Genomic DNA, 16,081 nt, shown 5'->3' with positions numbered 1-16,081 from the left:
GAAGAGGGAAGTGTCTAAAAATTAAAAATAAAGTAAAAACAATCAGACTCCAGTCTCTTTAGTAAACATTTGGGAGGCAGGCTGATCTGGTGGGGACTGTGGGGACGCTGAAGACCCTGGGTTTTTCCCAACTCTGCTGCTTATTTACTGTGTAACTTGGAAGAAGCCACATCAGCCCTCTGCTCCTTGGTTTTCCCTGGCATTCGACAGCAATAAAAACACCCAGTGTCCTCCCCATTCATCTGCTGTGAGCGGCTGTCAGGAAAAGGCTGGGGCTTTAACCACCAGTAGCCCAAGTGGGTTATACTGGGTGGGACTGGAGCAGAAGGTCAGGGCTGCAGAAAAGCCTGAGTTCCTTGGAGGACACCCTACCCCGGACCTGAGCACTGCTCAGGGAGGATCTTCGTCCTCCTCGTCACCACCCTCCACTTGTGCCATGCTGGAGGATGATGGTGGCAGGGCTTGAACTGCCAAACTAAAGCCTACAGAAATTGAGCTTTGCTGGAGACAATATTGGCCTTGGGAAAACAGCAGCAAATTGACTGTGAAATAATAGGGATTTTCAGACTTCAGAGAGGGCACATGAACAACAGAAAGCAGACTGGCAACCCAAGAGGTGTGTTCAGGCACCTCTGAGAGGCCCTTTGAACCCCTCTCAGTGCTGGATCAATCTAATTATCCCTAAACCCACGTCTGTCTTGGATATCTCCACCTGAGTCAAGCCCAGCCCTTCCCATCACAGCCAGCTCCAAATCATTCTTAACTGAGCAAGAACCTTCCCTCACTCACTGCCATCTCCCCTGCCCTTCCCCTGCTCACTGCCAAGATCACTCTAAACTTTTCTGTCCCCTGGGGACATGTATCTCCTTGCTTTAGAGATATCCCACTATCCCAAATCATACTGGAATATTCCTGAACCTTCAGGTCAACTTTGCTGCTGCAAAAAAACAACTTCTGATCGCATCCAGCCTGTGCACATTGAGATCTCACTTCCTTCCCCAGCAACAGTACCATCTTTGTGTCAAAAACATCAGGACACAAACAAACAGGTCTCGCAGCACAAATCTCCAAGGGTGACCACCCTGCTGACATCTCTCCACCAAGAGAGCTGCCAGACAGTCCCAGTTTGGGTTAAAAGAGAACCCAGAAATATTAGGTGCCCAAAGCACCTTCTTTGTGCTGTGGCATGCAATGGCTTTGCTGCAGGAGGAGACCAAAAGGACAACCCAGAGTGCCCAGGCTGAGACTGGGAATGAATCTCCTGTGACTGCCCAGTGAGGACAGGCTGCTGGTCTTGAGTTAAAGCTGCCTCTCTTCTCTCCAGGCCAAGCAGAAGCCTTGAGGCTTGGAAGAGCTTCCCCTTTCCTGCCAGCAGTGCAGAAGTGCTGCCCAGTGGCAACCAGCAACGACATGGGCAGTTACTGGTTTATCCACAGGGCCATAAAAGGTCTTTGCCGTGCAATTAACTCCATCCTCCCTAATGCTGATGCCAATGCATTTGGGAAAAGTGAAATTAAAATGAAAAAGTGAGAGGAAATGTACAAAGTGTCATGTGAAGGTAGAAAACCAATGGTTTGGGGGTATCGGGATGCTCAAAGCTATTGGAGAAGGAAATTCAGCAAAAATCTAGGAGCAAAGGTTTTGGAGGTTTTATGGATTTGGAGAGCTCAGCTCTGACCAAACACATGGCTGGAAGTCAGGAATCATGTTGCATCCATGAAGCATTTTAAATGTTCTCACAGTCCATTTCCACAGCTACAGAAAGCATCTACTCATCAGGTCCTCCCCAAAACAAGGTGGGGTGGGATGAGGAGGCCAAGGACAAGCAGAAATGTTGTCACCACATTTTCCACTTTGAGAACAGAGGGGACTAATGGCTGGGGAACATTTGGGCAAGTCAGAAGCCTTGCATGGATCAGTGGGGCTCCACAAGGGAAGAAGGCTCTGCAAACCAGGACAAGAGCCCTGGCCAGAGCAGGGAGATGCTAGGGAACATCTGGTGCCTCACAGGGTGGACACAGCAGGGCTGGGAGAGGCTGTAAGGGCTGGGTGAGCTTCACTGGAGAGGCCAAGAGCCTCATCCAGCAGCTGCTGGAATCAGCAGAAGGGAAGGGTGGGTGGACATCAATGGGGAGCCAAACTGGCAGCAGATCAATGGGTGGAGGCCATGTAACAGTGGAAGAAAACCATCAGAAGGAAGGAGGTAGACCCACCATCACCACCTCCAGCCCAACAAGCAGCCCCCACACTGGAGTATGGGGACTCGTCAAAGAATTTAAAATAAAAATGACAATTCAGGTCTGAACTCAGAGCCCTGGATGGTACTGCTGGGACAGGAGCTGCCTGGAAGAGAGGGAAACCCAGGAAAGCCTCTGGGACTCCCCTTTGCCCACCCACCACAGCTCCTCAAACACTGTCTGGAGTGTACTGTGCCCTTGGGACAAATCCATGGGACACTGCTGAACTTGCACCTTCTCCCAGCCCAGCACCCAGTGCCAGGGGCTCAGCTCCACAAGAGCTCCAGGACAGCCCCAGAACTGCCTGACCCCCATCCTCAGCCAAAATGAGGAGGGCTGCACCCCACGGCCAGCCACACTGGTGCCACTCCAAGGAGGTGATTGCAAGTCTGCATTGTCAAAGGAAACCAGATCTGGAGCCCTAAAAGCTACAGAACAGGCTTAAAAGAGCAATGGACTATTTTAACTATGGAGCTGTCTTGATAAGCCAGAACTGTTCATACTTACAAAAATAAAGATTAAACCATCTCCAGTATTGTACCAAACCAGGTCAGACCTGCAGCATCAAATAAACACCCCAAATCTATATTTATATTGCTTCAAAAACTGTATTTATTTGCTTAGCCCACAATGCCTCAAAGAAGGAGAGAAGGGGAGTCCAGCATCTGCAAATCACCAGGAAAGTTTGCAGAACTGTTAATCAATTAAGAAGGAGAGGTGGCAGGATAATCCTGCCTCTTCTGCAATGTCCTTGCAGTGCTGGTCCCAGGGGATGTGTGAGGCAGGAGCTGGCCAGGACTCAGCTCTCCTTGACTGTGGCACAGGGACACCAACACTGCCCCATTGTCACCTGCAGACTGCAAACCACCCACGAGTGGGACCCAGGCAGGCTCTTGAGGATGGCTGGACATTTGCTGGCCAGCTGAGGGCTGCAAAACCCGTGTGGGAAGAGCAGAGCCATCCAGTGAGCAGCTCAAAACACAAACAGCCTGGAGGCAGGGGAGAGGTGCCAGCTGTGGCAGATGCCAAACAGCTCCCACCACAGGAATGTGCTTGCCGAGGCAAGGAAATCAAAAAATACTAAAGGAAAGAACTTCCTTTTATTCACCTTTAGAGTCTGGAGAAATGGATCTGAGGAGCAGACACCTTTTCCCTCTTGCTGCTCCACTGTGGCACCAATAATAACCTGGCATCCACCTGAACTGTACTTCAGGATCAGGACTGGCAGGAGCGCTGAAGCAGGGACAGCTTCCCACCTCACACCAGCATGGGGGCAGCTATATCCCAGCATTTTCACATGGAAGCTACACCTCACTGGTGTCCACAGCCACAGCACACCCATCCCTGCAGGGAGTGTCTCTGTCCCCCCAGATCTGCACTGTCAGCCAGCAAACAGATAAAGGGTGGAAGAAAGTGAATTTTATCCTGAGAGGAAGAAAGAGAAGGAGGTTTGAGCAGTTTAACCTTTGAAAAGAGTCTTGTTCCAGAAATACAGAGGGGTAGGATGTATTTATGGATGGGGTTTGCAAGGTCCTCACCAGCTTTTTGCTCCAACTTGACCCACACTGGCCAAAATCTCTGCAGAAGCAGTAAGCTGTTAGATGACTTTTTTTTTTTTTGCAAGGGGATGGGAAATCCAAGTACCAGACTCTCAGTGAAGGGGCACAGATTCAGTCCCCAGATTCAGTGTCCAGCGGAAACAGGCAGGGTTTTAAATATCACCCACCACTTGCTTTTGCACAGAGTAACATAACTGCAGGAATTGTTAATCAAAGTGTTACAGTGAAAGTTAAAGTGGTTGAACCTGCTCAGAGAGTAAATTATAAAATCAATTAATAGATAGAAGATGATGCTTTAGAGGTAATTTTTTGTCTTTTCCAATCATTCCCCCAGCTCCCTGCCTGAGATTTATGAGCAGTGCACACTCAGGGGCACTCTCAGGATCACGGAACAGCAAACTGAAGAGGCAAAGAAGGAAAACACGGAAGGTTCTGTCTATCTCTTGCTTCTCTGTCACAAACATCCTGACCAAGGCACTCAACGAGCTTCTCCAGAGAGAAAAGCACGTGCATGACCATTGTGGTGCCTACTGAACCAGGCATAAGCCAAAATACCATTGTTTTGACCAAAGAGTTTTAAATCCCACAGTACCCAAAGGTCCTCCAGCAGGAGCATGGAGCTCTCAAGGTCAGACCACCTCTCCAGAGGTGAGAAGCTCTGCTGCTGAGGTGAGCTGCCCCATGGCATCACATCCCAGGGCTGACAAACACTGAAGGCCTGGCATGGCCTGGTTTGCACCAAGCTCCCACATTACATCATTGTTTGGCCACAGGCTCACCAGAACCACATTCCCACCCCAGAAGCTCCAGAATTCTCCCCCAAATTAGTCCTGCAGTGCAAACACTGCTCAGACTGGCAGCTGCTGCCCAGAGCAGGGCTGCCAGGCCGTTTGCATAACACGCTCCGGAGCCAGCTGATTCCTCACTGCAACAATGGAAAAACCCAGAAATCCCAGTGAATAAGCCAGTCTGTGTCCTAAGTCAGCCCCTGGATTCCCTCCCTTTCTTGAGCCCGTCTCGCCTCTGCACGGGTTCCACTGGGGCTCTGCAGCCAGCCTCAGGAGCAGAAACCTCAACAAGCTCACAGTTATATGCTCAGCTCTCAGCTGTTTGCTGCAGCCAGGAACTGGCTGGAAATCAGTTCAAAATGTTCCAATTCCAAACCCCACCCTGCAACCCCTGGATCTCTCTCTTCACACTCACAGAAGCAGGCGCCGGGGCTTTTAACTGCTTTGCTTTAGCTCTTTATTGGGAGAGCAGGGGACATCCCTTGTGGTGTTAATTCACCTTTGCCACTGCTACCCTAAGACAGGAGCCAAGGCAGATGCCACTCCCAGTTCCAGCAGTGATTCTTTTGTCTTGCTAGCTCTCCATCCCTTTACCAATACCAATGCTTTTCCCTTTCCACAGCTCTGCCTCGAGAGCCACAGGCACTGCCACCGCCCTCCACACCACTGCCTAGCCCTCCACTTCCCTGCCCCATCCCTTGCTGGAAGGCACCAGATGTCCTGACCATGACCATATTATCCTCAGCTGTTCATGTGAAAAGACACAGTAGAAGTTAAGACTGTTTTTCCACTCCCTTTCCTGGCCAGCTCTTCAATGCAGCCTAGATCTGAAAGTGTTCAACCAAAATTTTGCATTGCAAGAGCAACTGCTGCGCTGCTGGCCTTTGGCACGACCCTGTAAACTGCCACCTTCTCCAATCCCTGTTTAGGCAAACTCCTCTTGAATCAGTGAAAAAAGGCACGCCACCCCCCACCAGGGGGTGAGAACAAGACCAGGCGTTTCTCCCCAAACCAGCTGAGGCTAAACAGACCCCAGAGCCCGATGGAAGCTCCAGCAGGACGTGGCTGTGGAGCTCAGCAGTGCTCCCTGCTATGCTGTTCAACCAAACCAGGCTGTTTCCCCCCCCGCAGATGAATCTGGGCCCTGCTGAGCAGGGACCAGGGAGGTTCTCCACAGAGCAGGTCTGCATCGGTTCTTCCTGAGTATTTGCCTCCTATTTTCCGCCAGAGATGAAAACTGCCTCTGCACATGGCTCAGCAGCAGGGCCAGGCAGGGCCATGGACACTCCTCTGCCTGGTGCCAAGGGGTTAAGCTCACAGTAAGTTCCCAAAGCCAGTTGTTTCCAACTGGCTGCTGCCTGTGGTTTGTGGGAAGGGATTTTGCTTTTTAATAACATTATAAATAGGGCTGTGTTCAGTATGCTGCAAACCCGGTTACTCTCTCTCTCTCTCCCACCCGTCACTCTCCTCCTCCCGCTTCTCTTCCCACCACACTTAATTCCAGATCTGACCATGAATGGGTCAGGCTTCCTCCTCAGTGTCCTCAGCCTGCTGGCATGTCTCGTCCCCACCATGCAGGCATGTCCCCCCAGCTGCCACTGCCACGGCGGAGACCTGCAGCACGTCATCTGTGACAACGTGGGGCTGAAGAAGATCCCCAAAGTGCCCGAGCAGACGCGGCTTCTCAACCTGCAGAGGAACAACTTCCCCGTCCTGCCCACCAACGGCTTCCGTGACATGAAGAAGTTGGTGTCCCTGCACCTCCAGAGCTCCCGGATTAAGGAGATCTCCACCGGAGCCTTCCGGGGGCTCAAGAGCCTGGTCTACCTCTATCTCAGCGACAATCAGATCAGTGTCATAAAGCCAGGAGCCTTTGATGATCTCTCTGATCTCACCTACCTGTACCTGGACAAGAACAAGATCCCAGACCTACCCAAAGGGCTCCTCTCCCCTCTTGTCAACCTCTTCATCCTGCACTTGGGCAGCAATAAAATCCAGGAGCTGAAACCAGGGGTCTTCAATGGGGCTAAAGATCTGCGCTGGCTCTTCCTCTCCGATAACTCCCTCACCAACCTCCTGCCTGGGGCCATGGAGGATGTAGAAAACCTTGCTGTCCTCCACCTGGACAAGAACCAGCTGAGCAGCTACCCTGTGAATGCAATGAGTAAGCTGAGAGTGCTGGAGGAACTGAAACTTTCTCATAACCCAATTGAGGTCATCCCTGACAACGCCTTCCAGTCCTTTGGGCGATACCTGCAGACACTCCACCTGGACAACATGAAACTGAAGAAGGTGAGTCTCTTCTCCTTCCACTTGCTCCAGATCAGAGACATGGGGCTTGCTTTTCTTCCCCTTTACAAAGCCCTTGCTTTGCTGATCCTCCCTTACAGAGGAGAGGGGACATGCAGATCTGTAGGCTCTGCAGGCAGCAAGGCACTGACTTGCTGATGTGGCTCAAGCGAGGGATGGGAGAGCACACCCCACCCCTCTGTTGAGTTATTTATGCAAAACCAAGTTATCTGGAACTGATTAGGCCCTCTGGATGGATGCAAGGCAGTGCATTCCCTCCCAAACTGGAGGCAACACCAGACACCGAGAAAGGTATCTGGGATGCTCCAGGACAATTAGGAACCTTCCATACTCACAGAAACACGGTGAGGGATGAGAGGTGAGCATGTCCCTCATAGTGGAGGGCACTTCCACCTTGCAGAGCTGAACTGCTCTGCCTCCTTTGCTCAGCCCAGGTACCTGCTGTAGATCTGGAGAGGGAGGCTCCTTGGAGGGGCTGTGAGCAGTCCTGGTTTTTTACCCCTGCCTTGCAGACAGGTAGAGGTACAAACCTTCACCTCCCCACTGCCTCCCAACCTGACACGTTACAAAGAAAGGTTTGTTTATTGATGCTCTCTCCAAAGGAACTCTCGCAGCATCTTACAAAGGAGCCCTGTTCCCACTGGAGGGGAGGAGGGACATTCAGGTATCCTGAAGGGCAAAACAACCCCCTCCTTTTTCTGTGAGAAAGCAGGATCCACAGTCAGGAGTATCACACTCAGGGAATCCCTTTGAAAAGCCAGGCAGTGCTGCAGAAGCCAGCACAGCATCCTGGTGCAGCCTGATGTCCCAGTGAATCCCCCGTGGCTGGAAAGAGAGCGTGGTGCAGGCAGAACAGAACAGAACACATCTCCCTGGGATATGCTTTGCCAGGAAACCCAAAGAGCTTTCAGGTGAGGCAGGGTGGGACTGCACGGCAAAGCAACACCCACCACATGCAGGAAGATGTGATGGAAAAGAGAATTTCTTCACAACTCAGTCTCACAATGATGAGCACATCACATGAAAGCTACAAGAAATGCAAAAAACCCCAGAGTTTTCAAAGGGAGATAGAATCCAAAAAAGCTCAAAAACTGGAATTACACCTTGTTCAGGTGCAGAACAACACTAACTAAACCAGTTCAGTAATAACTTCAGTATTTAAGTATTTATTCAGTATTCAGTATTTAAGTATTTATTTGCCTCGTCCACTCTGAGCATTAACCTCTCCAGTATGAGACTGAGCAAACTCAACACTTGAAAAGGATTCATTTACCTTACTAGGCAAGACCTTAGATGTTCTGTGACAGCACTTCTGTAGACTCAGTTCTAAGGCATTTTCAGTCAAATATTGCAGTCTAATGTTGTACCAGCTAGAGATATCAGAGTTCCAAGTTACATGTTGAAGAAATTAGACTTTGGGATGTTCCAGGGGAAAAAGCATCCTTGGTTTGACCAAGAACCAATGGTTAACGATTCTAGCCAGCAAAAAAGGATTTTTTTTACAGTGACCACCTGTGAATAGGAACTTAAAAGGCTCTAGTGCAGCCAGTGCCTCCTTTCCTCCCCAGCAGCCCAACAGGACATCAGTTTATGGGATCAGCACTAATAGGGGTGGCTTCTGCAGCTTTAGAGCTTGCAAATACAAAGCTTCCATCTCATTTTCGCTTCAAATCTTCAAAGGCCTCATACCCAAACAGCCCACGTGTGAGCTTTGCAGTGATAAGAGACATCTAATCACAGAGGCCACACAATCCAGGAAATCACCACCAAATGCTCTGAGTACTGCTGGCATCTTTACTGTAGCCCTTTCTCCTCCACAAACATGCTGTCCTTAGCTCTTCCCTGAATGGCTGCAAGATTTTTAAGATGATCAAGTGTAAAGCCACAGAATTTTACTCCAGCCTAAATTACAGCTGAGCAAAAGGAAGAGCCTGAGCAAAAGCTGGAGCTCCCATTTTCCCCCAGCATCACAGACCCACACCAGACCCCACAGGGCTGTGCTGCACAGGCCGGGACCCTCCTTGTACCTCAACATGAGACAAGCACCCCTGTCTGTGTTTTCAGTGTAAAATAACTTAACAGCAGTAAACCTCCATCTAAATGAGGGATAAAAATCACCCTTTTCTTCCCAAAGACACGGTCTGGCAGGCAGCTCTGTAGCTGTTAGCAGCAGATGTGAACTCTTGTCATGGGGCTGGGAGAGGAATGAGCAGCTGAGACAGTAACACCACTGTCCAGCCTTCCCACCCCTCTGCACGGCGTGCCAGCATCCCTCAGAGCAGCTCACTATCAGCACAGTCCAGCCTCCTGAGCTCAGCTCACTTTTGGAAGGAGAAGACCAGTGCTGACTGTCCAACAGCTACAAGGATCTGGCTGTGCTCTAATCCCATCCAGCAATGCTTAATTTGGGAGATGACAAAAGTTCATGGCTTAAAATAGTGCATTTCCTCTGTGAAGCTTTTCAGCTTAGAGAGCATGAACATGCCCTGATGGTCCATGAGAAGTGCAGGGTTCTTTTCAGAAATGGGAGCACAGGTCCTGGGGCTTTGGGAACACCTAGCAAGTGTCCTCTCCAACCTTTAGAGAAAGCTTCCCCCACATTTTGAGAGGCAGGAGAAATGGTTTGTCATAGCTAAGAAGAGCTTTGTGCTTTGTCAGGGAGCTCCTCTCCTGTCAGCCACTGCCATGGAAGATCCTGTTCAGGGGTTTGCTTTCAACAACTTTCCAACCTGAATAACCATGGGCTGAAAAACATCAGGGATGAGACCTCAGGGAAGAGAGGAGAGGGCTGCAAAGTCAGGTCTACAGCCTCTCTTGCTTTTTGACAGCTTTCTTAAGGGAGACTCTACCTTAAAGCCTCTCTATCAACCAAGAAAGCACAAATTTTACAGCATCCCTTGCAAAAAAAAACCCCACTGGAAATGAGAAAAAATGGAGGAGGCTGAGGTGCTGGAAAACCTGCCTGTATTTCTCCATTGCTCAAATGCCAAGTGTAAATTTCCACTCAGAGCCCCCAGGCACTGCCAAAGTCTACAGCCCCTTCAGAGGCCACAAACACTCCTCCTTCAGTCGCTCCAGGCAAGGCAACAGGCCTTGGGAGGATTTCCAGCCTTAGAAAGGAATATATGAGAATATATCTTCATTTAGAATGGAGAAGTATGCCTCAAAAATAAAAAGGGTTGCCAGACTTCAATTTATTTACGGATGGGGCTGCAAAGACAATCCCACATGGATTTGGGACATAGCTCTTCTTGTAGGACACTCCATCAACCACGAGCCCACCAGTCTGCTGCCTCTCAAGTGTACAGTGTCCAGCAAGCCAGCTCCCTGTTACAGCTCCTTCTCTTGCTCTCTCCATGCTTCACAGAATGATAGAATAACCTGGGCTGGAAGGGGCATTAAAGATCATCTCTTTCCAAAACCCCCTGACATGGGCAAGGACACCAGGTTGCTCCAGGTTCTGTCCAACCTGGCCTTGAATGCTTCCAGGGACAGCACATTCACAACTTCTCTGTGGGAATCCAGGGCATCCCTCTGGCTGCCCTGGAAGGTCTGGGACCCTGGCAGGGGTCAGGAACCCCCCTGGACAGAGCCCCCAGAGACACTGGCTGTGATCTATGACCATGGAAAAGAGTTTTCAATCTTACAGGATGAATTGCAAGCTCCGAGTGTTTGATATAAGTAATAATTAAGTGTCAAAAGTCAAATTTTAGGATTCTAGATAAGGGGTCCAAAGGGGACAAGATAGAGGAAATTGGGTGTGCCTTGTCCTTTTTCTCCTTCTTCATGCCCTCCATGTTTCACTGTAGTGTTGGCATTTTTCTGTTGGTTCAGGCTGGGGACACACTGTCCAACGTAGGTGACAGATATTGGCACGTTATTGTAAATCCAGCACAGGTAGTTTGTGGTATTTAATGTTTGTACCATCCCACTGAGGGCAGAGCCCCACACGCTGCCCTGCAGGACAGAGCTGCGGCAGGGCAGCAGAACATGTTAGAGATAAACAGAATAAACAACCTTGAAACAGCACAGACCAATTATGGCTTCTGCTTTGGCAACGGGGCTGACAGACAGAGACTTTCTACAATCTCAGAATCATCAGTACCATAAATTCTGACACTTCTCTAGGCAGACACTCAAAGTCTGGACCAGAGCCCCTCAGGTTAGGAGTCCCCATTCCCCACCTCAGCAGAAACCTCTGTGCTTCAGTTTGCAGACAACGCGTTCGCTGGCGTGACCGCGCTGAAAACCGCCCACGTGGAGAACAACCGGCTCACCCAACTGCCCCGAAACTTCCCTTTTGACAAGATGGAGACGCTGACCATCTCCCGAAACCCTTGGCACTGCAGCTGCCAGCTGGCACCTCTGCGCAAGTACGGCACCGCCACCCCAGCCTGTGCCAGGACACCGCTGGCACACCCGGCAGCTCTCTCCCCTCATACCCATGGCTTGCCCCTTTCTCAGGTTCCTCCCTTCCTTCCTCCCTGTGCCACAGGTGGCTGAAAGGGAACCGCACCCGTGCTGAGGACAGCTGCTCCACACCAGCCCAGCACCGGGGACAGCCCATCAGGGACACCCCGGCCCTCCGCTCCTGCAAGCTGCCCACCAAGAGGTCCAGGAAGGGGAGCCGCCATTAAACACGTAAGATGGTTCCCTTTTAGTTGCACCAGAAGCCCCAGCACCTTTTGTGGCATCAGTCTTAAATGCCACCAGGGTTTGGCCTGCAGCAGCTACCCATCCAGCCACAGATGTCTGTGCTAAGAGCTGCAGCATCTCCTGCATCTCCTGGCTCCACGAGCTCCCGTAGCAGAGAACCTGCCTGTGGCATCAGGGATAGAGTCAACTCTGTGAAAAAATATAGGGCTAAAGAGAGGCCTGGGGCAGGAATGAAGGACAAAACATGCAAGTGAATATGAAATAGAGAAGCAAGGATCCTGAAAACACACACAGAATGACTTGGAAATCTTCAGGGTTTAAGCCTCAATCATGCTCCGGGCACTATGGTGACACACACCCTGTCCTAACACCAAAGCCCCATATCAAGTCAAGATGTAATTGTTATTCAAAAGGGATAGAAACTATATATCAAAACAAGGGCGGATTTAGCTGACTCCTACCCTGAGCTGGGACCACACAACCTTTAATTTTCTAATCAACTGGAGATGCTCAGCCCTTTGCCCTATAAAGGTCCGCCAGGTCTGGTGTGAAATCCAGGGCAGGGCTTTGCTGGGAAGTCTTGCCCCAGACTGCCCAGCCCATAGGAAAGTAGATGTCTTCCAAAAGGAGCAGCTCTTGACCCAGCTGCTTTTCCACAACTACAATTCCCTCCAAGACAGTCAGATCTTTAAAAACAATTAAAAACAATTAAACATTTAAAAACAACGGCTCTTGCCTTCAAATGATTATCCCAGAGGAGGGAGGTTCAAGATAGCAAATATTCTTTGGGTAAGGTGTCCTTAGCCAGGAGGTGATTCAAAGACCAGGCTGCCTTCCCCTCCAGCAATGAACTTTTGCTAACAGCTACCAAAACAAACACCAACTATGAAAACTGATCACACAGACACCTTCCACAGCTGGAAACTACCAGGGGTATTCAGTTCAGCCTGCAGAGGAGCAAAAAAGCCACAACTGTCATCACTCCACCCCAAGCATTTTACTTTTTGCCATCCCAGAAATAGGTCTGGGATTCCAGAGAACTTTGAATGAGCCTGGAAGTTTGTAAGCTCTTGGGGAAGGGACCTTTGCTCATTTGTTAAGCAAAGTGCAGTGATGCTGCACTGCATTGAAGGAAAAGAGGTGGGCATTGTGCTGTGTGATGGCCTTTGATCCCCACTTCACTAAGGATATGCACATCAGGGTGGAGAAAGGAAATTTATGACCAAAATGTCAGGGATTCTGCCAGCTGCTCTGCGCCTTTCTAAAGTGATTATTTCTCTTGTAGTGCCAGAAGGTTTTATGGATTAGAGATGGAAATACCAGTCATTCCATACAGGGCAGGAAAAGTTCTGCTCTAAGCACAGAAAAACTTCAGTTTTCTAAACCACAGTACTTAAACATAGTTTATTAACAGGTCTTACCCTTCTTAATTGTCTTTCCCTGCCTAAACTGGATCCCAGTTCACTCCTCCATGGTGAGAGTAAGAAAACCATGACCTGTTTTTTTTCGTAGCACTTTTCATCCAGCTCCCTCAAACAGGTTTACAAGTGCTAATGAAATAGGAAATTATTTATTCCAGTCTTGCAGAAGATAAAGCTCAGTGCCTTCAGATGTCAGTGCCAAAATGCAGGTACACAAACCCACTCCAGTGTGGCGAGCTTGAATTTTATGAAAGTACCTCTGATTTCATCCTGCACCCCTTGAGAGCCAGGCAGCTGTCACAGACAGAGGTCTGTATTTCAGGGATGAGGACTGACTTGGGTCACGGGCTATATTTAAGATGGAAAGCTGCTTGGTAGTTTCTAAGACTACACCTGCCCTGGATTTTCAGAATCAGGTCATCAAAATAGTCCACTTGAAAATTTCACTCTGAGTTTCCTTCCTTTGCCAAGAAAGTGCTCCCTGAGCATCAGCACTTTGGGTAAGACCCTCGGGAGTCACACAGAGCTGGCAGAGTAGCTCAGAGACAGGACTAACCCATTTCCTCTGCTGTGGGAAGTTGTAACAGCTCCTTGACTCACACTCTTCACTTTCAAGTATGGGCTTCATCCACTGATTTAAAAATAGACAAATGTTATATGTTTACTGCTCTGATGGAAAAATCTCCTTAAAGGTGTGGCCTTCTCTCTTTTTTAATGCCAGCAGGCTCCAGTATGGCCCGTCCTGGTGACCGGTCACTTCAGCCATCAGAAAACTACTGACTTCCGAGTCCTTCCTTGAGCTTCTCCTACCTGTCAGGAAATACTCCTGACATAGATGAACACCTGCAGCCTCCTCTGAATCCCTGCTTTTCTGCTGATCACAAGGATGGAATCCACCTTCTCAGTCTTTTCCGACATCTATGTATTTTAAAAGAGGCCTTTGTAAAAACTAAACGATGCATGCCCATACTCAGACAAGCTAAGCTAGATCCTGCTGGTAAAACAGAGTCATCTTTCCCAGAAGAAACATAACCCACAGCCCTGATCAACCAGCTGGTCGCTGTCTCTCCCATTCCAGAGGAGAGGGAGCAGATGGGGAAGCAGGAGCATCCCTCCCCAGCTGCTTGATAAGGAAAATTGCTCTCAACCCTTTAAAAGAGACTCCCCTGCCCACCCACAGAGGGGATCCCTGCAGGCCAGGGCTGAGGGAAGGGGTGAAGCAGTGACCACGAGCCAGTGGCTCTGAGGCAGCAATCTCTCAACATTGACCAGAAATCCTTTAGGGGAAGCAGTACTGGGAACCTCCAAAACTGGAACTGGAATCTGATCCATCTGAAGGCTGGATTTCCCTCCCACTCTGTGGGGTCACCAAAATGTCCAAGAGGAGAAGGTGTGCATGGTGCAGTTGGCTCAGGCACCCCTCCTCCTCTCCTTCCCACCCAGACTCCAGAGGATCTAGCAGGACACCAGGATGACTATGGTTTATTGTCACAGCTATTTCAATTCCACATATTTCCACATATTTCAATTCAACTATGTTTTTTAACCTAAAGAGTTATATAAATATATGTCTATTTATTCCTCTGTAACAGTGTAAATGACCTTTAAGAGGATGAAAACTCCTCTGCCTCCTATATAGAAATCGAATTGTATATTTTCTTATGTACATCTTCTGTATAAAGCTCTTGCTGCAAAGATGAAATCAACAAGTCTCTGTGTGTCTGCCTGAGAGCTGGAGGGATCAGGAGTAACATGAGACCAGTGGTACAAATATAGACTTAATCCTCTTTATCCCACGGGCAGAGCAACTGTTTGGGAGGGTTTTATTATTTCTCTTGCTACAAAACAGGAACATGTGACACCTAATGAGTCCTGAGCTCTCACAGGAATGCTTGAAAATATTTTGTGAGGCCAAACTCAAGTTTACTATAAAAATAGGTAGCTGTCACCCGACAGAGCACAAGCAGCAGCACCAAGGCTGTCCCTGGTGTTTCCAGCTTAGCATGAAGAGCATCATATCCAGGAAAAAACCTGGCTGCATCCAAGACAGCTTCAGGACAGATGCCCTGAATTCCCCTGGTCTGTGGCAGAGCACAGAGCTGTCCCTGTAAAACCCTACTGCTGGTGCAGTCAGGGTCTGCCAAAAACAACAGCCTAATCTGACTTCCTCAGCCTTGGGAAGCAGCATGGTACCAAATTCATTTCCTTTATGGCAAAACAAAATGGTTCTTTTCTGGCTTAGCCATTTGCATGCAGATGGCCAGACATGCCTAGGAAATGCATCACCTAGAGGGTCACTGACCCCCGTGCTGGTGGCCCTTGCACAGGCCCAGGACAATGGACCAGCACAAACTGCCCTTCTGGCACTGCACATGTGGCTGGCACACCTGACTCAGACACAACAAAAACCACACAATGAGGTTTTCATCCCCAGGAAATCCAGGATGGGCAAAGAAATTTGACAGCTCCACACCAAGAGGAATACAAGCACCCACCTGCACTACTGTGAACCAGCACTGCCTCTGCCATCATAATCCTGGCAGCGTGTACAACTGAATGTCAGTAAAAGTTTTGAAATGAGCAGCAGAATATGACATTGAATGTGATGCCTTGTCTTCTGCCAAAGCTTCCTCCCTGGACACCTCAGCAGCAACCAGGCCCCCACTTCTGTCCCCAGTTCCCTCTTCAGCCTGATCCCAGCAGCCCCAGGACCACCAGGTACCACTGAGGTCCAGAGACACCCAAACTCAGTGTCTCACTGTGACAAACACCCCTTGCAGGTCTGGTCACAGGCACCACAACTCACCACAAGCTCTGGCATGTGCATCTTGGTGATAATTGTCCTCATGGTCTCAGGGGGAACAGGAGAGCCTGCAATAATTCCTGAAAGAAAGAGGAAAATACCTTGGAAACCTGCTATTTACTCCCAGGAGGGTCCCTCAAACAGCGCTCCACTCCCAGATTTAATGCTGACAAGACCAGTGGGACACACTGGTTCCTGTCAAAATACTTCCCAAATCTTTTTATACAGGTCTTAGTTGTTCTAGAAGCAAAGGCTGCAGCAAGGCCAATTTGCCTTTCTCAACAGGAAAATATAATTCAAACCTAAT

At 49.4% G+C, this 16,081-nt stretch overlaps 2 protein-coding genes across 3 annotated transcripts in view; one reads left to right on the top strand and one right to left on the bottom strand.

Annotated features, from left to right (window-relative positions):
* Positions 1–16,081, bottom strand: part of ACSF2 (acyl-CoA synthetase family member 2) — a 36,339-nt gene that overhangs the window by 5,803 nt on the left and 14,455 nt on the right. Inside the window, exon 10 of the mRNA XM_030287732.4 lies at positions 15,778–15,854. Coding sequence (XP_030143592.4) covers positions 15,778–15,854 — 77 coding nt within the window. The remainder of the gene's footprint in view (positions 1–15,777; positions 15,855–16,081) is intronic.
* On the top strand, positions 5,989–14,673 carry CHAD (chondroadherin). Of its 2 annotated transcripts, none has more exons than XM_030287739.4 (4): positions 5,989–6,876; positions 11,104–11,267; positions 11,390–11,535; positions 13,696–14,673. In XM_030287739.4, exons 1-3 carry the CDS (start codon positions 6,004–6,006, stop codon positions 11,529–11,531), a joined length of 1,179 nt encoding a protein of 392 aa, XP_030143599.4. In that variant the 5' UTR covers positions 5,989–6,003; the 3' UTR covers positions 11,532–11,535; positions 13,696–14,673. The 2 variants fall into 2 exon arrangements, with proteins under 2 accessions (XP_030143599.4, XP_012434012.4); XM_012578558.5 differs by having other exon boundaries at positions 13,693–14,673.

Source organism: Taeniopygia guttata, chromosome 18 (assembly GCF_048771995.1).
Source record: "Taeniopygia guttata chromosome 18, bTaeGut7.mat, whole genome shotgun sequence".
Taxonomy (NCBI): domain Eukaryota; kingdom Metazoa; phylum Chordata; class Aves; order Passeriformes; family Estrildidae; genus Taeniopygia; species Taeniopygia guttata.
This window is presented reverse-complemented; position numbering and strand designations above follow the sequence as displayed.

Excerpts from the sequence above, each read along its gene's own strand:
- CHAD (XM_030287739.4), top strand. The coding sequence starts at position 6,004 with ATGCTGCAAACCCGGTTACTCTCTCTCTCTCTCCCACCCGTCACTCTC. Across the intron at positions 6,877-11,103 it reads ACAACATGAAACTGAAGAAG|TTTGCAGACAACGCGTTCGC; the intron begins GTGAGTCTCTTC and ends TCTGTGCTTCAG. Across the intron at positions 11,268-11,389 it reads CAGCTGGCACCTCTGCGCAA|GTGGCTGAAAGGGAACCGCA; the intron begins GTACGGCACCGC and ends CCTGTGCCACAG.